The 20,207-nt window shown below is 35.9% G+C and overlaps 1 protein-coding gene across 3 annotated transcripts in view; it reads left to right on the forward strand.

The window, feature by feature from the left end:
* The window catches only part of DLC1 (DLC1 Rho GTPase activating protein), a 214,387-nt gene that overhangs the window by 72,992 nt on the left and 121,188 nt on the right, over nt 1–20,207 (forward strand). For 2 of the 3 annotated variants that reach the window (XM_058837757.1, XM_058837758.1), the window contains exon 5: nt 12,853–12,886. In XM_058837757.1, coding sequence (XP_058693740.1) covers nt 12,853–12,886 — 34 coding nt within the window. Of the gene's footprint in view, nt 1–12,641; nt 12,711–12,852; nt 12,887–20,207 lie in introns of those variants that run through there. The other variant, XM_058837761.1, reaches the window with a different exon arrangement.

Raw genomic sequence — 20,207 nt, forward strand, 5'->3', positions numbered from 1 at the left:
GCCAAGACACAAGAAAGAAATAGATTTCTTTAAAAGAGATATCTACCCTTCCTGCAGATAGCCTTTAATTTAAATTTACATGCAAAACTAGGGATTAAGATGGGTGGATACAAAATTTTATATTTATGTTACTCATATAAATCATTCCACAAAATCTTTTTTATAAGAAATACAGCTATTTTGTGATAAATCTACTCCACCAATCATCAGACTAACTGCTTTTAATAAAGCACCTCTTCTTGTGTGATGAAACGGGATTTGCAGCCTTTTAGAGTTTTTTTCATTATTGTGGTGGTCAGGATTTTAAAATGCTTGTGAAAAATTGGTTCTAGAAGAGTTGAGTGTGAACATAAGATTCAGTCAAAAGTGTACTGGCAGAAAATGTTTCATACTTGTAATAGTCCCTCTTAACTAAAATACAGAATAATTCAAACTCTCCTCAGGGAACTGGTATTGGTATGAAAGCCAAAAGTGTACTTGGACTCTTGTGTGCTGTTTCCCTCTGGAAAGTTTTGAAAGTTTAGAAACTGTGAACTACATTCTTGTAATATGCCACACAAAGTTTGGGAAAGCTGGAACAATTCAGGAAGAAACTGTACTAGTAAGGCACGATCCTGAGGAAGTACAGGAAATGCCCAGCACTTCACAGAATTGGACCCTCTTAGTACTCTCAGGATCTGCAGTGCATCTGTCTGCAAGCCTGAGTGAGATTTTCATGGGAATAGCGTGGGAACACAGACATTGATGAAATACTTCTTTGCTCAGAAACCAAAAATAAAATTCAGAACAAAATAAATAAAGCAATCCTGAAAGAAGAACAATTTTAGAACTTTTGGAAAAGGAAGGAATTTGAAAGGGCTCTCTTCATAGAAAATTTAGCAAGTAGCAAAAGTTTTAATAGGAATTCTGCATTTTATGAGTAGATTTTTATTATCTTTTATGCCTATCCATATATGCCTACACAGAACTGTGTCTTTAAAAAGGAAATGGACACAACACAGACAGGGAGATTATGAGCCAGATTGCCTCAGTTTGAGGCATCACTTACTATAACTCTGTATTGTGCTCTGTATCAGTAACAATTTCTTTTTTTTCCATGAATTAGAAAGGCATCATGCATAGAAAACAAAAATGTTTGGATTTTATGTTAGATAATTGAATGGCAGTATTGAATCATCTCCACCTTTTAAGTGATCCAAAACCAGTGTTTATAAAATAAGGATTTTTCAGACAAAGCGTATCCTTTACCAGCTCTAGTTGGCCATTCTCTGAATACAATATGTTTATACCTGTTAAATAAGATAAAAATTGCATTTTTATACATCACAGTGAGTAGTTGTGTCTACTCTAATTCTCACTGATTCTAACAATCAAAATCTTATAAGCAACTGAATGAAATATGAAACTTCTTAGTGAAAAACATTTTGATATCAGAATGCAAACTAAAAAAATACAAAGCATGGTAGATCAATTAGAATGGTAAAGCTTAGTAATTGTAAGGAAAAGGTGTGTATGTTCAAAAATAAGATTAATTACGTTTTTTTATGTTTTATTCTTACAAAATACTACACTTTCATGCATGAGGCATAGAAAAGTCTATCACAATAATCAGAATATTTGCAGAATTCTTTTTTTAGGCACTTGAAAGCCCCAATAATTAATTTTAATAGTAAAGCATTATTATTCACATTTTAAAGATGAGAAAAATTAGATGTTTCTAGGATTTGTAAGTGGCAAAAAAGATTGTCAGACTACTATTTAAGTATTAGTAGCAGACCATGGCTTACCCCCAGTTGTCTTGCTCTTAGAAAAGGAATAACTACTCTTCCATCTTACCCACGCAGTAAGCTCCTCCTAACTTTAACCTGCAGCACATATAGCTGATTTTTAAGGTGTTGAATGAAACCCAGAATCCCCTACTGTCAGTTGCAAAACTCCTCCTTCCTCCCAGGTTCTTTAAATATGTCAGCAACATGATTTCACAGGTGTATTTCTCTTGGTTTCTGTGTTTTTATGGCATCAGAGATCCCAGCTTGGCAGATAGTACCTGAGAATAAAATGGAATTGTTGCAGAGATGGAAGACATGTAATGTCTGTGTTGTCTGTGCTGGTGTCTTTCCATGTAGGTATGTACTAAGAAATTTTAGTTCAGGCTTTACTCAGTTAAACAAGGTGTTAAAAGACCCTGAAGACATTTAATAGGGATTGATCATATCACAGACCTGGAGTAGTGAATCTTACCATAGTAAGCTTCCAGCTTCTTCCAGCTGAAGAAATTATATGGTAGACAAAAACATATATTTCTCTGATTTATTAACTGTACCAGAAAAAACAGGTATTGGGGGCTTTGAGCAGGGGAAATTTGATACTCAGTTTGGCCAGAGTTTAGATATTAAAATAGAAATGGCTATAATTGGATCTTTTTCTCAAAGAATGGAAAGGGAATTAGGTTTTTAGCATACATTTAACATACAACAGCTGTGCTGATGAATCTTTTGTTTTTCAAAGAGGTTTTTCAAGGGTTTGGGGTATTTTTTAGAGCTTTCATTTTTATATATGGATTAAAAAACTACTTTGCATCCTTTCCACAGGCCCTTTTTGGAGTCAAAGCTCCCATTTCTTTCCAGAAAAAGAAAGTTCTCATGTTTACTTGTTATATGATTTTGTTTCTTTTTTTCTTGTCTTTGGGCTGTTTTCATACAAGCAATATCTTTTCAATATTTCTGGAACTTAAGTATTTTGAAAGAAACAGAAATTCTTGAACTAACTAAAACGCCACTTTTCTACTTTTCACCCAAAAGGTATGGTTTTGATTTACTAACTCTGTCACCCAAAACCTTTACAAATGTTTAATGGTTAACAGACTAGGTATGAAAACAGCAAAAGAACTCATTTCATTTAATCTCTTTTTCTTTTCTCTTGCATGACCTAGAAATACACTGACTTATTAAGGTCACAGTATTGGTGTCTAGTGATATTTAGTTGTATTTAAGCTCATGCTTGTTACATGTGCATGAACAAGCTGAGATTCCAAGAATATGGACAAATAAGCAAATGAGGTCCAGGTAGCAAATTTTATTTTTTATTCCCCTCCTTTTTACCTCCACTTCCTGCCCATGATAAAACCACCGTCATCTTGTGTGCTTCTAGTGCTTGTCATTTTTATTCACACTGTAGAAGAAAATAGGACAGTTTATGTTAATCTATATTTCTCTATCTTTTAGTAAACCAAAAAGAAATATGACAATTATCGCATTTATCAGAGTTGGTGATAACTTACTGAAATGCATTAATTTGACACTTACACTCATTTGCCCAGCCCTGCTACCTTGCAAAGTTAGATGTATGTTTTTTCCTCAATGAAACACCCCCAAATGATGCTCCCAAACCCATCACTGTTTCTGTCAGGCATGCCCCTCCTCTTCTGTTTCTATCATCCTATGATTAGTATCACTTTTTTTGTGACTGTGCAGCTTTCTAAGCAAAGAACTGTGAGGCTCTGCAGAAAGTAAAGGTTTCAGCACCGTAGAAGAAATGTAACTTTTGTACTAATTTATTCTTTTATTCCTGAAATAAAGCTCAAGATCAAAAGGCTCCTGGAGATTCTGCTTTAGATCCTTTCCCAGCTGGTCTAACAAAAGTAATATCACAGTGACTGAATACCCATGAGACTGTAAGCATCAATATTCATTCCAAAACATACATACCGCGTTTTAAAAACTAGCTTCTTGGGGTTTGCTTTTTTATTTATTTAGTTAGAGAACTCCAAACAGTTGTAATAGCCTGCTGTAGATAAAAATGGAAAGATGCTCTACAGGTGGGATTATCTGCAGAGATTCAAGAGTGCAAACTGACACAGGATCAATCTTAGTAAATCTCAATAGCTGCTGGTCTCCCAGTAGGTGTCAGGCACTGCAATGCTCTACAACTGATTTTCTTTTGCAGAACATAAAGCTGAACACAGTGAGGTCTCTTTGACCAGCATAAATACCAATCCTTCATACATAATGTTCCAGAAACCATTGCAGAGTTATGGCCTCTCACCTCAGTGATATCTGAATCCAGGGGAAAAACATTAGTGGAATACAAAAATGTAGATAGCAATCAACCACTGGACTTGGGCAGAGTATCAGAAAGATCATTAGAATCAGATTACTTGCTTACATGCTGATGATTTCTATAGCTAAGCTTTTTTCAATTAGCTCATGAAGCTACAACATTGGTGTTATGATAGATTCTGGCTGTAGAAGCCAAGAGATGAGCTTCCTCATTTTTATACCTGTGCCTTTCAAAATTAGTAAGAGTGACTTGCTTTTCTCAGAATGGAGGGCAAAGGACTCATTTTCTTTGAGGTGGCTAAGGAAAGACAGGAATGGTAGAATTTTGCTGGGTTTAAATTCCATTTTATTCTGCAAGTAGGTACTCACAGCTGATTTGTAACTTGGACTCATCATGTAAGATCTTAGTTTCTATCATCAGATGGTACTATGAGTTTTTGTTTGCATGAAACATGTTCCAAGGTTGTAAGTACAAGGGGATGAGTAAAAACTGAAATCACCAGGGATTCCTGTCAGCCACATAGAAGTATTCCTCAGACTCCAAGACTTTAAGGCAAAATCACATTTGTAGACATTACATGATGCTGAAACTAATGCAAAACATAAGACTCTAATTATCTTTTACTGTTGCCTTATAGAGCTGTGTGCCTTCTGGTTCCCAAATAGTTCAGTTTTGCCAGTGTTGCAGGGTTTATTGATATGTGTGTTATCGTAAAAGGTTTTATAAGATAAATATTTGCCAAAAAAATTACTTGTGAGCTTGGGAAAAACCTCGCTGTGTAAATGAATCTTAATAGAACAACTGGTGATTGATGAAAACCATGAGCACTCTTGGGGCTGCTCCAGTTCTAGACAGTGTGTCACATCTCAGCTTTGGTGTTAACAGTCAAGTTATGGGTTTTTTTTTAGGGAACAGATACGTATGTTTGGGAGAATGGAAGGAAGTGCAGATTCTTGTTATTACCAAAAGCTATATAAATGCTCCTTAACATTGAACTAAAATTTAACTGACCCCATTTTCAGGTACTGTATATGCACTCCAGAAAGTAGAGGGCAGCTTAAATGGAAATAAAATTCCTTATTTCCTTATTAACTCCTAGGAAATATGAACATAAGTTAAATCTTTGCTTTTATTTCAAGTTGAGTCCTTATCTATGAAGAAGCTGAGGTCCAGCAATTGCTTATTTGAAAAAAGAAGAAAATTTTTTCTCACAAAATGTGTGGCAGCAACTCTTGGGGTATTTAGGAACCCCCAGATGCTGCTGTGAAGTCTTTAGTATCCCTATAAAGAAAGAAATTAATTCTTTATTGGGGCCAAACTCTACTCAATGGTCTGGACAAGCTGCAGACAGGCTTTTTTCTTATCTGTCATATGAACCAGCTTCATGTGGTCCTGAGAGACTTCAGAGCATTGGGAGCTTACCCTGACCTATGGGAAGTCTATGATAACACCAGACAGAGTACAAGACAGTTATCCTTCATCTTTGTTTTGTGCTTCCATTCCAACAAAAGTCACACTCTGCCAGCTGAATGACAAAGACAGAGGAAACGATCAGACCACCCCAAATGAAGGCTCTTGGCAATTGCCTCATGGAAAGAGAGCTGCCAGCCATCCAGCACTAGCTAGAAGAGGTCTCTGTGCATGGCCTGAGTGCCATAAAGAGGCTCAAGCAAACAGAAATATCTAGTCAGAAAACAAAGTGTAGAGAGGACTGCGATAGACAGGAGGAGAACATATGCAGGCAAGCATACAGCTTTGTACTTCCACTAGAATTGAATTCATAGTGTTGTCACAACCTTAGCCAGACACATCTGAATGTGACATTAATTTCTTTTTAAAAATGAGATAATTGACTCATATTTATTGTTGGGTGGATTTTAATTGCCTTCCACTCTACTCTTCAGTAAAATTAAAGACCACAAAGAACTTGCGAAATTCCCCTTCTAAAGCTAGTCTGTCCTGAAATTTGATGGTTTTATTTTTTCTGTTTCCTAATCCAGATGGGGAAAAAAAATGTGGGGAAATGAAATGTAGTTTAAAAACTGCAAGTTTAATAAAATGTTTTGTAAAGAAGTCTGGAAGACAAACTAAAATCATTATTTCTATGTTATTGCTACAATTCCTGTTCAATGCAAATACTGAAATATTATGCCACTTTAAATTAATTAGAATTTTTAAAAGTAAATTTTTAAATTTACTCTCGTAATTACGTGTTTACTCTCTTAATCTGATTCATTTGCATGAAGGGCTTTGATTTAAAAAGATAAGAATTTACCAGTGAAGATACTTATTAATTATTTTGGTGTAACGGGGATGTGTTACTGAGGTAAATTCTGCTTATGGACTGCAGTATTTCCCAATTCTAAACCATCTGAATAATCATGTTTTCTTGTTTTTTTTCTTTTTAAAAATAGCCCTGTTAATTTTTAATTACTACTTATACAAATAAAGAGAATTGGCACATACTTTCTAAATAAAATAAAATTAAAACTCTAAGGACTCCAGATTATAAATAACATACTCTGTTTAATGATAAACTAAGTAATTCTAAAAACTGTTCTCTGAGCATTTTTTACCTCAGTTTTCAGGTACAAACTACTTTTTTTTTTACTGGAATAGAGTTCTCTATTCCATTTGAATATGTGGACATAATAAATAGTAAATAATAGTGAATACTTGGTTCACTATCCTTCCTTGGTATTTGTACATTGTGCTGATATTACCTCCCTTCTTTCATGTTAAAAGCTCAGTGCATCATCCATTTTTAGAGGATTTTATACTTCTGCTTTGATCAGTTGAGTAGAAAAAAGACAACAGTTATATTTCAATCGACATAGTTGTTTCTGGTCTTAAAATTAAAGATCCTCTCTAAAGCACAAATATAACATTTTCTATGTTTGCAGTCCTTGGAGGTTGATGTCATTTTCAGCTTCTACTGCAATATAAAGCTTCTAGTTTTATAGATTAGGAAATGGATTTGGTCTTTAAGCAAATTATTTCAGTGAAAACCACAGTTTTTACTATCTCTATTTTTCATAACAGAAGCATCCACTAAGGTGAGAATTTAGACCATGATCTTTAATTGCAGGAATAAGAAGTGAATAAAATAAAAGTGATTCCAAAAATAGGTTAAGGTATTTATAACATCTTGAGGTCAGCAATTGTGTGTCACCTGTGGAGGTTGGATTTTCTCTGTCTAGTAAAATCCCCATATGTTAATCTTTGTCCTAGAGTTTTCCCTTCACCCCAGACAGTAAAAGATATTATCTCCTCATGAAAAATGATAGAGAAATGCATACAAATTAATATGTATTGAATCACTAGCAAGGCAATTTCCCAGCATTTCTATTCAAATACCTGAAAGAAGCTGAATAGCTGACAGATCTTTACAATGGAAGGAGTTCGTAGAATATTCATGGTCGGTTGGATGGCAGTAAATAAATGTGATTTGCGTAATGCCAAATTCACTTTATCTCCTGTAATAAAAAAAAAATATTAAAATGTAGATTTGTTAACTTTTGAATAGAGATATTGTATCTTTTTTGTAATATTGGAATATAGACACATTCCAATATGTTTATGAGATACTAAACCAATAAATAGATGTAATTCGATAGTTATTTCAGAAACAGTATGATACATGCTCTTCTGCAATAACTTGCCATTTTATACAAATATTTGCCATCTACTGCAGCCCTTTGCAAACCAGTCATTTATGACTGAGCTGTTTATGTTATGTGAGTGCAAGAAACCAAAACAAAAGCTAATTTAATTTTATTCATAGTGGCTTTTTCTGCAGGTTTGGAGTCAGTATACAAATAATCTAGCTTTGCCTGCACTTAAGGGAGAACCAAGCTGTGTCCAGGTCAGACAGGGTATGCCTCAATTTTTTACAATGGCAGTCTTGCAGCCCAGCATACCTTGACCATTGCCTCCAAACATGATCTGTCTCCTTTGCAGGTGATGCATCTTGCTTTCACCACCAAGACACTGCACACATTTATGGACTACACCGCTTCTAATCCGGAAAGCTATGGCTCTGGTTTTTTATCCAAGATCAGACATGAAATATGTGAATGCTGACACTGTAATGGAAGGAATCTAATTTGGAGTGTGGGGAGGGATACTTTCTTGCCTGATTTCATAGCAAAGAACTGCTGATGGCAAAAATGAATGGTTTCTGTATGAAATTGTGGGCTTCTTTTTCATATTTAATACTCTTTCCTGCTAAAATATTCTTCAAAACTTGGGAAAAAAATATTTTTGTCGAACAAAACTTTTAGTTTGGGCAAAATTTTTATTTTATGTTTTGATTTACAATTTTCACAATTTTTTTCTTGCTGGAAGACATCTTTTCCATCAAACATCTAATAAAACTCACAGAAAGTGGCTATTTAACCCTGTATTACTAGGTAATAACATGTACATATTCAAAATAACAGCAATTCTAAAGGGAAATGTCCAATAATGTGTTCAAAATGTCCAGCACAGCTTCCCCAAGGGCAAATTCTGCCTGACCAACCTAGCTGACTTCTACAACAGAATGACTACATCAGTGGACGAGGAGAGGGCTACAGATGTCATGTATCTGGACTTCTGTAAAGCCTTTGACTTGTGCGTCCCCCAGCATCCTTCTGTCTATATTTCAGACAGATGGGTTCAATGGTTGTACTGTTGGGTGAGTAAGGAATTTGTTGGATGGTTGCATCCAGAGGGTAGTGGTCAATGTCCCAATGAACATCAAAGACCAGCAGTGTCCCTCAGGGGTTCATTAAACCAGCCTGGTTTAATGTCTTCATCAACAGCACAGACAGGAGAATTGTGTGCACACTCAGCAAGGCTGCAAACAACACCAAGCCAAGTGGTGCTGTTGACACACCTGAGGGACAGGATTCCATCCAGAGGGACCTGGGCAAGCTTGATAACAGGGTCCCTAGGAAACTCACGAGGCTCATGAACACGGGCTGGGGAATCAAGATAGATCAAGAGCAGTCCTGCCAAGAAGGACTTAGGGGTGCTGGTGGATGAGAGGCTGAACATGAGCCAACCATATCCTGAGCTGCATCCAAAGCAGTGTGGGAAGCAGGGTGAAGAAAGTCATTCTTCCCTTCTGCTCTGGTGAGACCCCACCTGGAGCACTGTGTCCAGCTCTGTGGTCCCCAGCACAGGAAGCACATGGACATGCTGGAGCCCAGACTAGGGCCATGATGATGGTGAGGGGGCTGGAGTACATCTCCTGAGAGGAAAGGTTGAGGAAAGGCTGAGATTGTTCAGCATGGAGAACAGAAGGCCTCATTTTGGCCTAAAGTACCTAAAGGGGGCTTATAAGAAAGATGAGGGGACACTTTTTGGCAGGGCAATGGTATTGAAAAGAGGGTCAATTTAAATTAGATATAGTGAAGAATTTTTTTGCTATGAGGAGGATACTGGAGCAGGTTGCCCAGAGAGGTGGTAGATGCCCCATCCCTGGAAACATTCAAGATCAGGTTGGACTGTGCTCTGAGCAACCTGATCTAGCTCAAGATGTCCTTGCTCACTGCAGAGGGGTGACCTCTAAATGTCCCTGCTAGCCCAAATTATTCCATGATTCTATAATTCTGTAGCATTTCACATATACTTGACAGTCATATTTGCCCATGCAATATATTTTTACATAGTTGCAATACAGCAAGGATGCACACAAAAATCTCACCTAACATTTCAAATAAGATTTTCATCATTAAAAAATCCCATCCTCTTATTTGAAAGAAAAAGCTGAATATATTTCAGCAGTGGTTTAGCTTTTGCTCCTTTTCCTTTTTTGTTTCCCTTTCTTTCCTTGGTGATGTTAAGGAGCACATACTATTAGAAACAGAGGGGAGCTTGACTTTGGGAGATATTTGTTGAAATCTTTGAAGGGTATGTGTCCGCTTTTTTCTAAAACACACGTAATCTGATCATACAGAAATTGTTAGTCCAGTTCTTCAGTTCTGTGAGGAGAGTGAGAAATAATGTGAAGTTACAGTGAACCCATCTGGTCAAGCAGGAAAATCTGGTTTAATTGCTCTATTGCCAGAAATGTTAAATCACTTCCTGGGAATGCAATTCATTTGGAACATATGGAACTCATTGAAAGGTCTCCAGTGAATTCAAAACTGAACTGAAGATGAGAGCATTTCTCATAAGTAACAATCATGTTTTCCCACTGGGCAACATGTAAGCAGCATGTGTAGCTGTATTAACAAAAAACTAAACAATAGGAGGACTGTCTGAGATCTTGTCCAACAAGATTTACTTGTGGTTTACTTTATTTTAAATTTTCAAGAGATGCTATGTCCATTTAGGCTTCTTTCTTTCAGCATTTGAGCAGCAAAAAAATATTCTGATGAAACTTTTAGCTCACTTAACATCTTAATTCAGAAGCACTGCACTCTAGAAAACAGATATTAGAAAGCAATCTATCTCACTCTATCTTTCAATTTTCTGGAACTTCTAGTGCTTCTTCATCCCACTAAACAGAAGTAGAACTTTTATCTGCTCTGAGGCTAGGTGATTTTGTGTGTTTCCTGCAACAGCTTTTTACCTGGGTTAAACCCACTAAACCCTAGTAACTTTTAAGAATGCCATTTAACAAATTCACTAAAATGCATATTTCATTCTACATCAACATGTTTTAGTGATCATCAATTACAAATACTCTATACTTCCAGGATAAATGGATATGACCAATGATGTTATTAACAATACCTAAATCTGATTCCCCAACATGAACAAAGATCTACATGTTGATGTGAATAATGATGACAGCTTTTTAGGAAGAGTTCATTCAGGCTAAAGGCACTGCCAATGACTTGCAGTGCAATTATAAACATGACCAAAGTCTGTTCAAGTCTATCATAAAGCCAGCAGAAAATTATCTCCTCTGCTTGTCATTATCATATTCCCATGGAGTCCTGTAACCGCTTACCCTGGGCTGTTCACCTTGGCTTTGCATTTTAGACCTTCTGGAGGTTGTCCCCATCAAACCGTTATCTCTTTTCCATGACATAGCTTATGATTTCAGTGCAGACACTTTTGGTTGCCACATCTTCATCCATGTCAATGCTGTTCTCTAAGCTTTTCTTCAAGGAAGCCATTCTACCTTTTCTAGCTAACAAAACATTAAATGTTTTGTTGTCAACCTGTTCCCATCTTTTCTTCTTTTGTCCTGACACTCCCATTTGATTCACACTAATGTTCTCTCTTTCTTTCTTGTGTCATTAAGGGCTTTTCTTTCCTGTTTGTTCACTTGTTTCTCACCTTCTCCTCTATACAAAGTTCTGTCTTTACAAATTTCTTTCTTGGATTAATGTGAATACTGAATCTGAGCTTTTCATTCTTATTCTCTTACTTATCTTAGCCAGTTCAACCACTTAAGTCTGGGAAAGAGAAGAAAAATACATACTCATTTTCAAAATTAATCAACTTTTATAAAAAAATCATAGATGATATACTTTTTCTTTCTTTGAAACTAAGACCTTGATTCACTCTGTGATTTTATTGTTTCTTTGGCATGTTAATTTTCCTCAGTCTATGTTTCCTCAGACTTTGTTGCATTACTGGTCCTTCTTCTGAACAAATATAGGTTTTTAAATGCAAGGAAAATGCTTTTCCAGCAAGAGGTTATTGTTGGTTTGAATATTAGTCCGATTATATAATATTTTTGAATGTCAAAGTCAAAAATACACATTTAGCCAGACAGTGCAGGTGAAACAGAAAGAGTCACAAAAAGCATATATTAATATATATCACCTAAGATATGTTCTAGTTGAAATTTTGTTGAAATTTTATCCAGAAAATTCTATGAAACACTACTGTATACAACAGGACAAATCAAATTAAGTTAAATTTTCAAACTCTTTTTTGAGAAATTCTATAGCAACTCTGAAGCTGGTTGGTTTGTTTCTGTCCATCCCCCTTTTTCTTTTTCTTTGAATCTGTAGCAGGAAAATCTGCTGAATAAAGGCTAGACTAACACAAGTGAAAAGGAGTTAGCATTGATACCTTAATTCATGTGGCAGTTCATGCGTGTGCATGCATTGCATACCCAATCCAATTCTCATCCAGCCTTTCTTGCCTGTATCCTGAGTGCACATTTTAAAATTCTTTTTATATGTTTCACTTTATTGTTCAATCTATAACCTCATTTTTTAGAGAAAACACACTCAGAAAGTGTATTTAGTCTGAACTATATTAGTCTGAAAGAAAAGCATTTTATGAAAAAAAAAAATTGCATCAATTGCCAAAAAGGAAAAGAAATCTCACACAATTTTCCAAGTCCAGAAACAATTACAGCCAGTATGAAAACAATTCTATTACTTGTCTCTAAAAATTTATATTAAAAATAAGAAACTAGTATATTATAGAACAGCACATATTTGAGCCAACAGAAGAAAGATTTGGCTTTTTCGTCTAATCCTAAGCTACATAGATTTTGTCTTCCTCCCTCAAAATTATTAAGCAATTTCCCAGTGGAATTTTGTGATCATGTGTTCGAGAATGATTTCAAAATGTAATCATAGGACATCTTATTAACTCCATCTCCTCCCTTCTCTCCTTGCTCTTTCTGATGGTAATTAGTTTCACAATAAGACACTCAAAGGGAACTCTTTCTCTCCAGAGTGCTTAACACGGTGAGACCTCAGTTTTTTCCAGATCTTCTAGACACTCACAGAATTTACCGCAAGATTTCATAATGTTTCCCTAATATTGCTGGTATCCCCTAAATAGTCCCTAAACTTTTTTAATAGTGGTATTTTTTTTTTTTTCTTTCAGGCTATGCCAGTTATTTCAGAGAAGGAGAAGGCTGGTGAGTAAATATTTACTCATTTTCTCATTTCCTTGTTGTATTTGTTTTTGGAATACGTTGTTACTTAACTAAGTGATAAAAGACAGGCTTCAACTGTGGGCTTTCAAAGGTATAGGATTACAGACCTGACCAATATCTATGTAAAGGCTATTTGTTTTTTCCTGAATCGGGTAATTTCTCTTTCTAAAATGCAGTCCAGTTTTCTGTGTCATATTAATAAGGATGTTTGAAACTGTCCTACAAAGTTGAATTGCAGCTGCTCCTTACACATCAGTATGCCCATAGCTACTAACTTGTTATTTGGTATTAACATGTATTATGATTTATTAGATGTCTCAATTAACAAACATGGATACAAATGAGTTTTCTCAAGTCAGTGGAATTTCACTTTTGACTTGGTGTAAACTTTACTGTCATATCTTTAAATATGGCAAGAAATTTCAGTTACCTGGAGTATTTCACTGGAGATAATAATATTTGTTTTGGCTAAGTACTTCTAGAGCATTGAAAAATTGTTTTTCTGTTCTTTTCTGTTATATGTGCCCCCTGAACACTATATGTGCTTTGGTGCTGGTATGTGAAATCTATTTCCTGCTAGACACAGTCAAATTGGTATATTCTTGTGATAAGCACTAGGGAACACCCACCCTATCAGCACTATCGTTGGTTGTTCATCTTTTCATTGGTAATTTGCTATTGTACTTTGAATATAGCTTGAAAAACACCTCAAAATATCCAAATGCCACCTGTCATTGAGATTTATGTCTGATTTTTATTGGTGATGTTTTCTTGCATTACCCTGATTCAGATTGTTTCTTTTCTTTTGCTTATTAAAGGAGAGGAATAGGGTAAAAAATGTTTCAGAGAAAATTCGCAGTAACAGTTGGTACTGCAGAAGCTATGGAGCTGTCTGCTCAAGATGTTGCTACTTTAGCTGTTGAAGTTCAACAATAATTCCAAAACTCTGACCCATATTTAAAAGATTTTTCTTCATAGATTTCACAGGCAGCATAATTTGGTGTTTCTTTTTCTGAGATTGTTCATATTTTGCCACATCTTCTAAATTATGCCAAAACATGCAAACTGATTATGACTGGCCCTACGATTTTCAGCTAATTTCAAGTAAAACTCAAAGATCTATGCTTACTTCTTTGGTGTCAAAACTACCTATCATGTCAGTGTTGGTAATGATATAAAATGAATGTATTTCTGACATACACTTTATAACCTGTGTATATGCATTCGAGCCTCTCTCTCTTTTCCTTCTTTTTGGCCAGACTTCTGTGAAATGTTTTTCTGTGGAGAGTATTATATTTAATATTACAAATATTTAGTGAAACTTCATGCCACAATGAAGTCAGTTTGCTGACATGCATGAGCACATGAGCACAAGCTAGACTGAGAATGAATATGTGGTTGCCTTTTAATCAATCCTGGCTTTAACTCTACAGCTCAGGAGTTCCTGAGGTTATGATGGCTTATTTTGCAATATTAAGAATGCATGAGGGAAATGATTATTAAGATCAGGCCTAATCACTTGGTTCTAGGGGCAGTGAGTGTTATTTTAGTTAAGTGCAATTGGATTTTGATTCAGACAGTCAGATCCCATGCCTTGCGAGGTAACTTGCCTGTGTTTGATCATTGCTGCTTTCACTTCAAAAGAATGATATTACCTATAACTATGAATAACAAAGACATAGCTAAGATGTGAAAGCCTTCAAAATAATATATTTGCTTATCTGCTGTAAGAGAACAAAATAAATACTAATTTTGATATTTATTTGGAAATACCAACAATCTAAAGTTTTCTAGTTTATGTTATCACAAGCAAACTAAAGTGTATCACAAAATATTACAGAACAAAAAGAAGTTGTTTATTTTATTGCTGGCAAAGCTAATAACATCACAGGTAAAGAGACTGAATGGCATTGTATTACAATTAGATAGAAATGCATTCAAAATTTCTAGTGAATCATCTTTTCTTATTTTGAGAATTTGAACTAACACTTGTAAGTACCCCTTTTCTACTTACTGCTGTTTGATTCCATCTGGGACCAGAATAAAAAATACAAAAGAGTAGAAAGGCTGTTATCTCAATCTTTCTGGTTTAGAAATTTTATATGTACAGAAATAAAACCCGGTTTTAACAAGACTTGCTATTCTGTAGACTCCAGACACCTAGATTTTTTTAAATGTTTTTCCTGTAGGGAATCAAACATTTAGATCATTAAATGGGCTAAGCTGCCTAAGCAGCTTAGATGTTCACACATTACTGATTATGTTTATAGGATTTTTAATCCTTGAAATTAAATATTTTTTCAATTTTATGTATTTTCCAACATGCAGTAAATTTTGACATCAAATGCAAACTGCATAAGATGCAGTACTTATTAAAAATAAAAAAAAAAGTACCACTTTTAGATTTGGAGTAAAGCCAAACATCTGAAAACATTGTTGCTTTTGTCAATTAATGTGTCAAGAGTTGCATAACAAATTTCTTTTTTAATAGTGGAAAGCACAGTAAAACATGCAATTGCAAAGTGCCTGTGGCAAAAATCTATAAATGATTAGTATATTGAGCAGAACATTGGTCATGCCTAAACATGTACACGATTTCTTCCACTTGTGTGAATTAGGGCATTGCAAATGATGTACTGTGGCATCAGCTGTTTCTGAGTAATGCATTTTTAAGAAGTCGCAATATTGTTGACATTCCTGGCAATGTTGAAAAAAATCTTTCAAAATATTATTTTGAGGTAGAAGTTAAGATCAAGCAGTATGCACAGTCAGAGAAAATGATGGCTCAAGCCAAGAGATGACTCAGGACTAGTAATGTTGGCATGTACATTGAGAATGCAAGCCAAAAACCAGATTCAAAACACTATTTTTCAGATTCATCTGTTTTTCTTTTGAGTAAATTACATATTTGTATGCCTTTACTTACCTTGATGACTGCTGTGATTTATATTCTCAAATTCTGTCCAAAAACTATGAAGAAATTTGGAGGATGAAGAATTTAGCACACCTATCAATAATGGAGGTGTCTGTGTAAGGGTTTGTAGTGTTGGCTCCATTTATAGTCTAAAAATAATCAGCATCTGAACCTTTGGTTCACATGGCTGTATATCAGCATCTGTTTTACTGATGTGAATCACATCTGAGACTTCATGAATGGTATTGGTTAACTCTCCATTAACTGTAGACTCAGGATGGCTTCTGACACGGATACCAATATTCAGTACAATGAATCCACTGTGAGCTTCCTAATTCAGGGCTAACTTCTGTTTCTGGAGCAGTGTTGCGAAAACAAAGGTGAAATGACTTTAAGCCAATATTAGAATTATTGCTTAAGTCTCTTTGTGTACCTGCTTTGTGGTTTCCCAATTTATCCTCAAATATTTGTAGGGAATAGTGAACTATGTGACTTAGAAGCATTGCTACAACAGAGCCAGTGGGAGAGGTAGAGAAAATATCCACATCTGATTAGACTAGCACAGCTTATTTCTCTTGAGGTGATGGAACTATGTGCTATCAATAAACAGGGCAGAAGGTTTAGTCTAGCCCTAAACAAATTTTAAATAAATCTTAACACCATTGGTCCATGATGTTCAGCATTATAATAAATATTTTTTTTCTTGAGCATACATTTAGAATATTTGCTGCTCTAAAAGGGAAGAAAGTTCTTTTAAGTGAGTATAGCAATTGGATGTGCTTTTGAGTTTTTATTATTCTATCAAAATATTCCCTTGTGCTTTAAAAATACACTGTAGGAAAAGTGCACAGCCTCTTTGAGTAAATTTCAGTATTCTCACTAACTAGTAGGTTAGAAAGATCTACTTCGGCAGAAATAAAAGTGTCAGACATATATAGGAGTGGAGATTTGCTAGCCCGTTTCTCATCTGTATTTTGATGTTCAGCAAGCCAACAAGAGGATGAAACATGAAGCACAGTAAAAAAATAGCAGCATCAGTGGATCTCTGACCAGCATACAGTGTTTGAAAGCTCCCCAGTTTTGTCAGTATTACAATATGGGCCTAGCAGTGAACAACTCTTTTTTTTCCTGCATCTAATCTAGATTTCTGGCAAAGACAGTTTAATAAAGTACAGGTTCTATTCTCCTTTGGTGTTAATTTTCCTGGTTGTCTTTTGATTCAGAAGAAAGACAAAGAGATGATTGAAGAGACCTTAATGGCAGGGTTTTTCCTCTCACAGGCTCTAATTGTCATTGTCAGGCAGCAGAGGACACTTGGTGCTCAGCCCCATGGTGAGATGAGCTGCAGAACAGGAGGTGATGGAGTGATGACAAGGTGGGTCAGGCTGCCTGTGAGAACTCACAGCAGGAGGACCTGGAAAATCCAGTGCAACAGGTTCACTGTCATATAACAAGGCACATAAAAGCCCAACTGCTTGGCTCATTAGGTAGAGGTCTTTTCATTCCATTAAAAGCCCAACTGCTTGGCTCATTAGGTAGAGGTCTTTTCATTCCACTTAACTGAACCGCAGCTCTTGTCAAAGAGGAAAAAAATACAATCTTCACTAGATTTGATGAACATATTCTAGATCCAGAGAAAGCAATTCTTTCTATGAGCAGCATATATGGATGCCCTCTTTTCCTAAAGTCATTAAAGGCTCATGCATATATATATAAGTTGTTTTGAATCTAGAGCAAACATTTAAAAATTCAATTTGGCTACAAGATATCAATTTCCACATAAACTGGAGAGAAATACAAGGTAATTGGCACAGTTACTAGTTTTCTGGCTGCCTTACAATAACTCTAGCCAGTATTGTAGAATGAACTGGGCAAAATGAATTATCAATTGTTCCATTTAGCAAATGTTTTATCTGATTTTAGTAGAAGTCTTACTAGACTTTTTCTGGGACCTTAGTATGAAGTACTAATTTCTAGTTAGGTAATCCTTCTTTATTGTCAGTGTTGCAAGAGTTATAAAATTTGGTGTTTGTTTTCTAAATAACAGTATCAGGTGAGCACTCATGCAATCTGTCATACTGGAAAACAAAGAAGCTCTGCCAGAAAATGCCTGGATGGCTGCCAAGCACTAATAGATGTTAATAGATATATTTTTATTCCACTGCTATTCATTTCATTACTAGAAAAAATGGTGATGCCAATAGATACTGAAAGCTGACCCTTCATGCTAAGATTCCTAATCATTTTTGGTTGTTTGGTTTTCTTTATTTTTTTTTAAATGCCATAAAATAGCTGATGTCAGGATTTTTGGTATTTGATTTTTAGTGGCTTATTAGCCACACACTAGTGTGGTTGTTCTTCTGAATAAATTACTTCACTTTTAAAATTCACACCATATTCACTGTAGGTATGTGGACATAAACACACAAACTTTAAAATCCGCATAGCACTGTGTGAAGCCAAAGGTGCTGTTGCCATTTTATTTATGTTTTGGAGGAAACAGGAGGCCTTAGGACTGCAGCTTTCATATAAACATTCCTTTTAAACCACGCTAAATGCATTAGAAGCAGAATGATGCTTAGAGCTCCTCATGATTGCCTCTAGTATATTCCCTTTGCTAGTCTTAAAGAGTGAGTGGTAGGGCCAGGTAGTGTCAATGTGTTCTGAGGGGAGCCAGTGAAAAGGACAGTGAAAAGGAGAAGGACACAAAAGTTCAGGTACCAGCCTGGACAGGAAAACAGATGTTTTATGGAAGGCTAAAACAATTTCCATTAAAAAAATTTTATAATGACTAAATACATCTGCGGCATCTGGGAACAAGCAGAAACTGTTGTGCATATAATTCCTTAGTCAGCTTCTATTTTCTTTCTCCACCTGCTTTGTGGAGAAAATATAGGCCATTAGTATGGACCTGCTTTTACATTTTTGGAAGAGCTTCTTAAATCAAAATATGCTGCTGTTAACTTCAAAGGAGTTTAATTTTGTCCATATTTTTAATATAACTTCATTTATTCACATCTTTGAATGCTTAGATAAAGAGGCCTAACTGACTTATTTCAGATTAATAACAAGGATAGGTCATTATTTTTACGTTGTATTATACATACATATACTTCAGGGTTTTTTTAGTTGTAATATCTTTCTAGACTACTTGATGATTTTGTTAATTGTGGAAACAACTTTAAATATTTCTTTGATAAATATTCAAATGTAGTTTTTTAATTTGAGAGGAGATAAGCAGTGCCCAAGTGCCTTATATTCCTGTGGTGAGCAATCAAATTTTGATTTCTCTGCCGGTTTAATGTCTTTTCTTAAGTACTAAAATTACCTTGTTCAAATCAAGATAGTTCCCTGATAGGAATAAAACTTTATATAATACCAGCTGAGTGCTTACTGCTCCAAGCCATCACGCTAAATCTTTCAAACCAATGTGTTTCTAAGGCAACACGTGCTTTCCTATTTAAGGCAAGTTGTTTTTATCACAGAAATTGTGTGATCATTAAAAAAAAAAAACCACAAGCATTAGCATTGAATTATTTTAAAGATATTTGATATTAATGTTTCATCACAGATAGATAAATTGTAAGAACATATAACAGACTTCATTACCTATTGGTGAAATACAGTTAAACAAAGAATAACTCTCTTCAAGGAGACCTTTGGAGGTTTTTTTTTCTCCAACTTTCTGTTCAAGCAGGCCAGCCCTGAGTTCAGACAAGACTGCTCAAGTCTTTGTCCTGGCCAGTTTTGAAAACTTCCAAGAACAGAGCCCGTGCAGCCTCTGTAGGCTACATCCTCCACTGCTGTCTTGTCTCCACAGAGGAGACATTTTCCTGATGTCCAACCTGATCTTTTCTGGTTTCAGCTTACGCCTCTTGTCTCTTCTGTTGTCATCCTCACATGCACAGTATGAGGAGCCCAGCTTCACCTGCTTGTTGCCCTACTGTGAAGTCTTGGGGAGCTGCTGGTAGCACCCCAAAAGCCATCTCTACAGGCTGAACAGGTCCTGCAGCCGCAGCTCACAGGCCAAGTGATCCAGACCCTGGCGCACTTGGTGGCCATCCCCTGCACGTCCCTTTCATTAATGTCTTTCTTGTAGTGGGAGGATCCTGAAACTGGACTCACCCTTGCAGATGTGGTCTCACAAGCACTGCCTAAAGAGGGGCAATCCCTTCCCTCCACCTACAGGCCATGCTTTTATTGATCCATCCCAGGCTGCTGCCAGCCATTTTGCTGCCAGGGCATGCTGCTGGCTCATGTGCAGCTCACGGTCTGCCAGCACCCCAGAGCCTTTTCCATAGAGCTGCTCTCCAGCTAGTTTTTATAAATTTATCCACCTTTACAGACTATAAAATCCCGACTTCTGAACAAAAATATTGTGGAAATTGT

Source organism: Poecile atricapillus, chromosome 4 (assembly GCF_030490865.1).
Source record: "Poecile atricapillus isolate bPoeAtr1 chromosome 4, bPoeAtr1.hap1, whole genome shotgun sequence".
Classification (NCBI taxonomy): Eukaryota; Metazoa; Chordata; class Aves; order Passeriformes; family Paridae; genus Poecile; species Poecile atricapillus.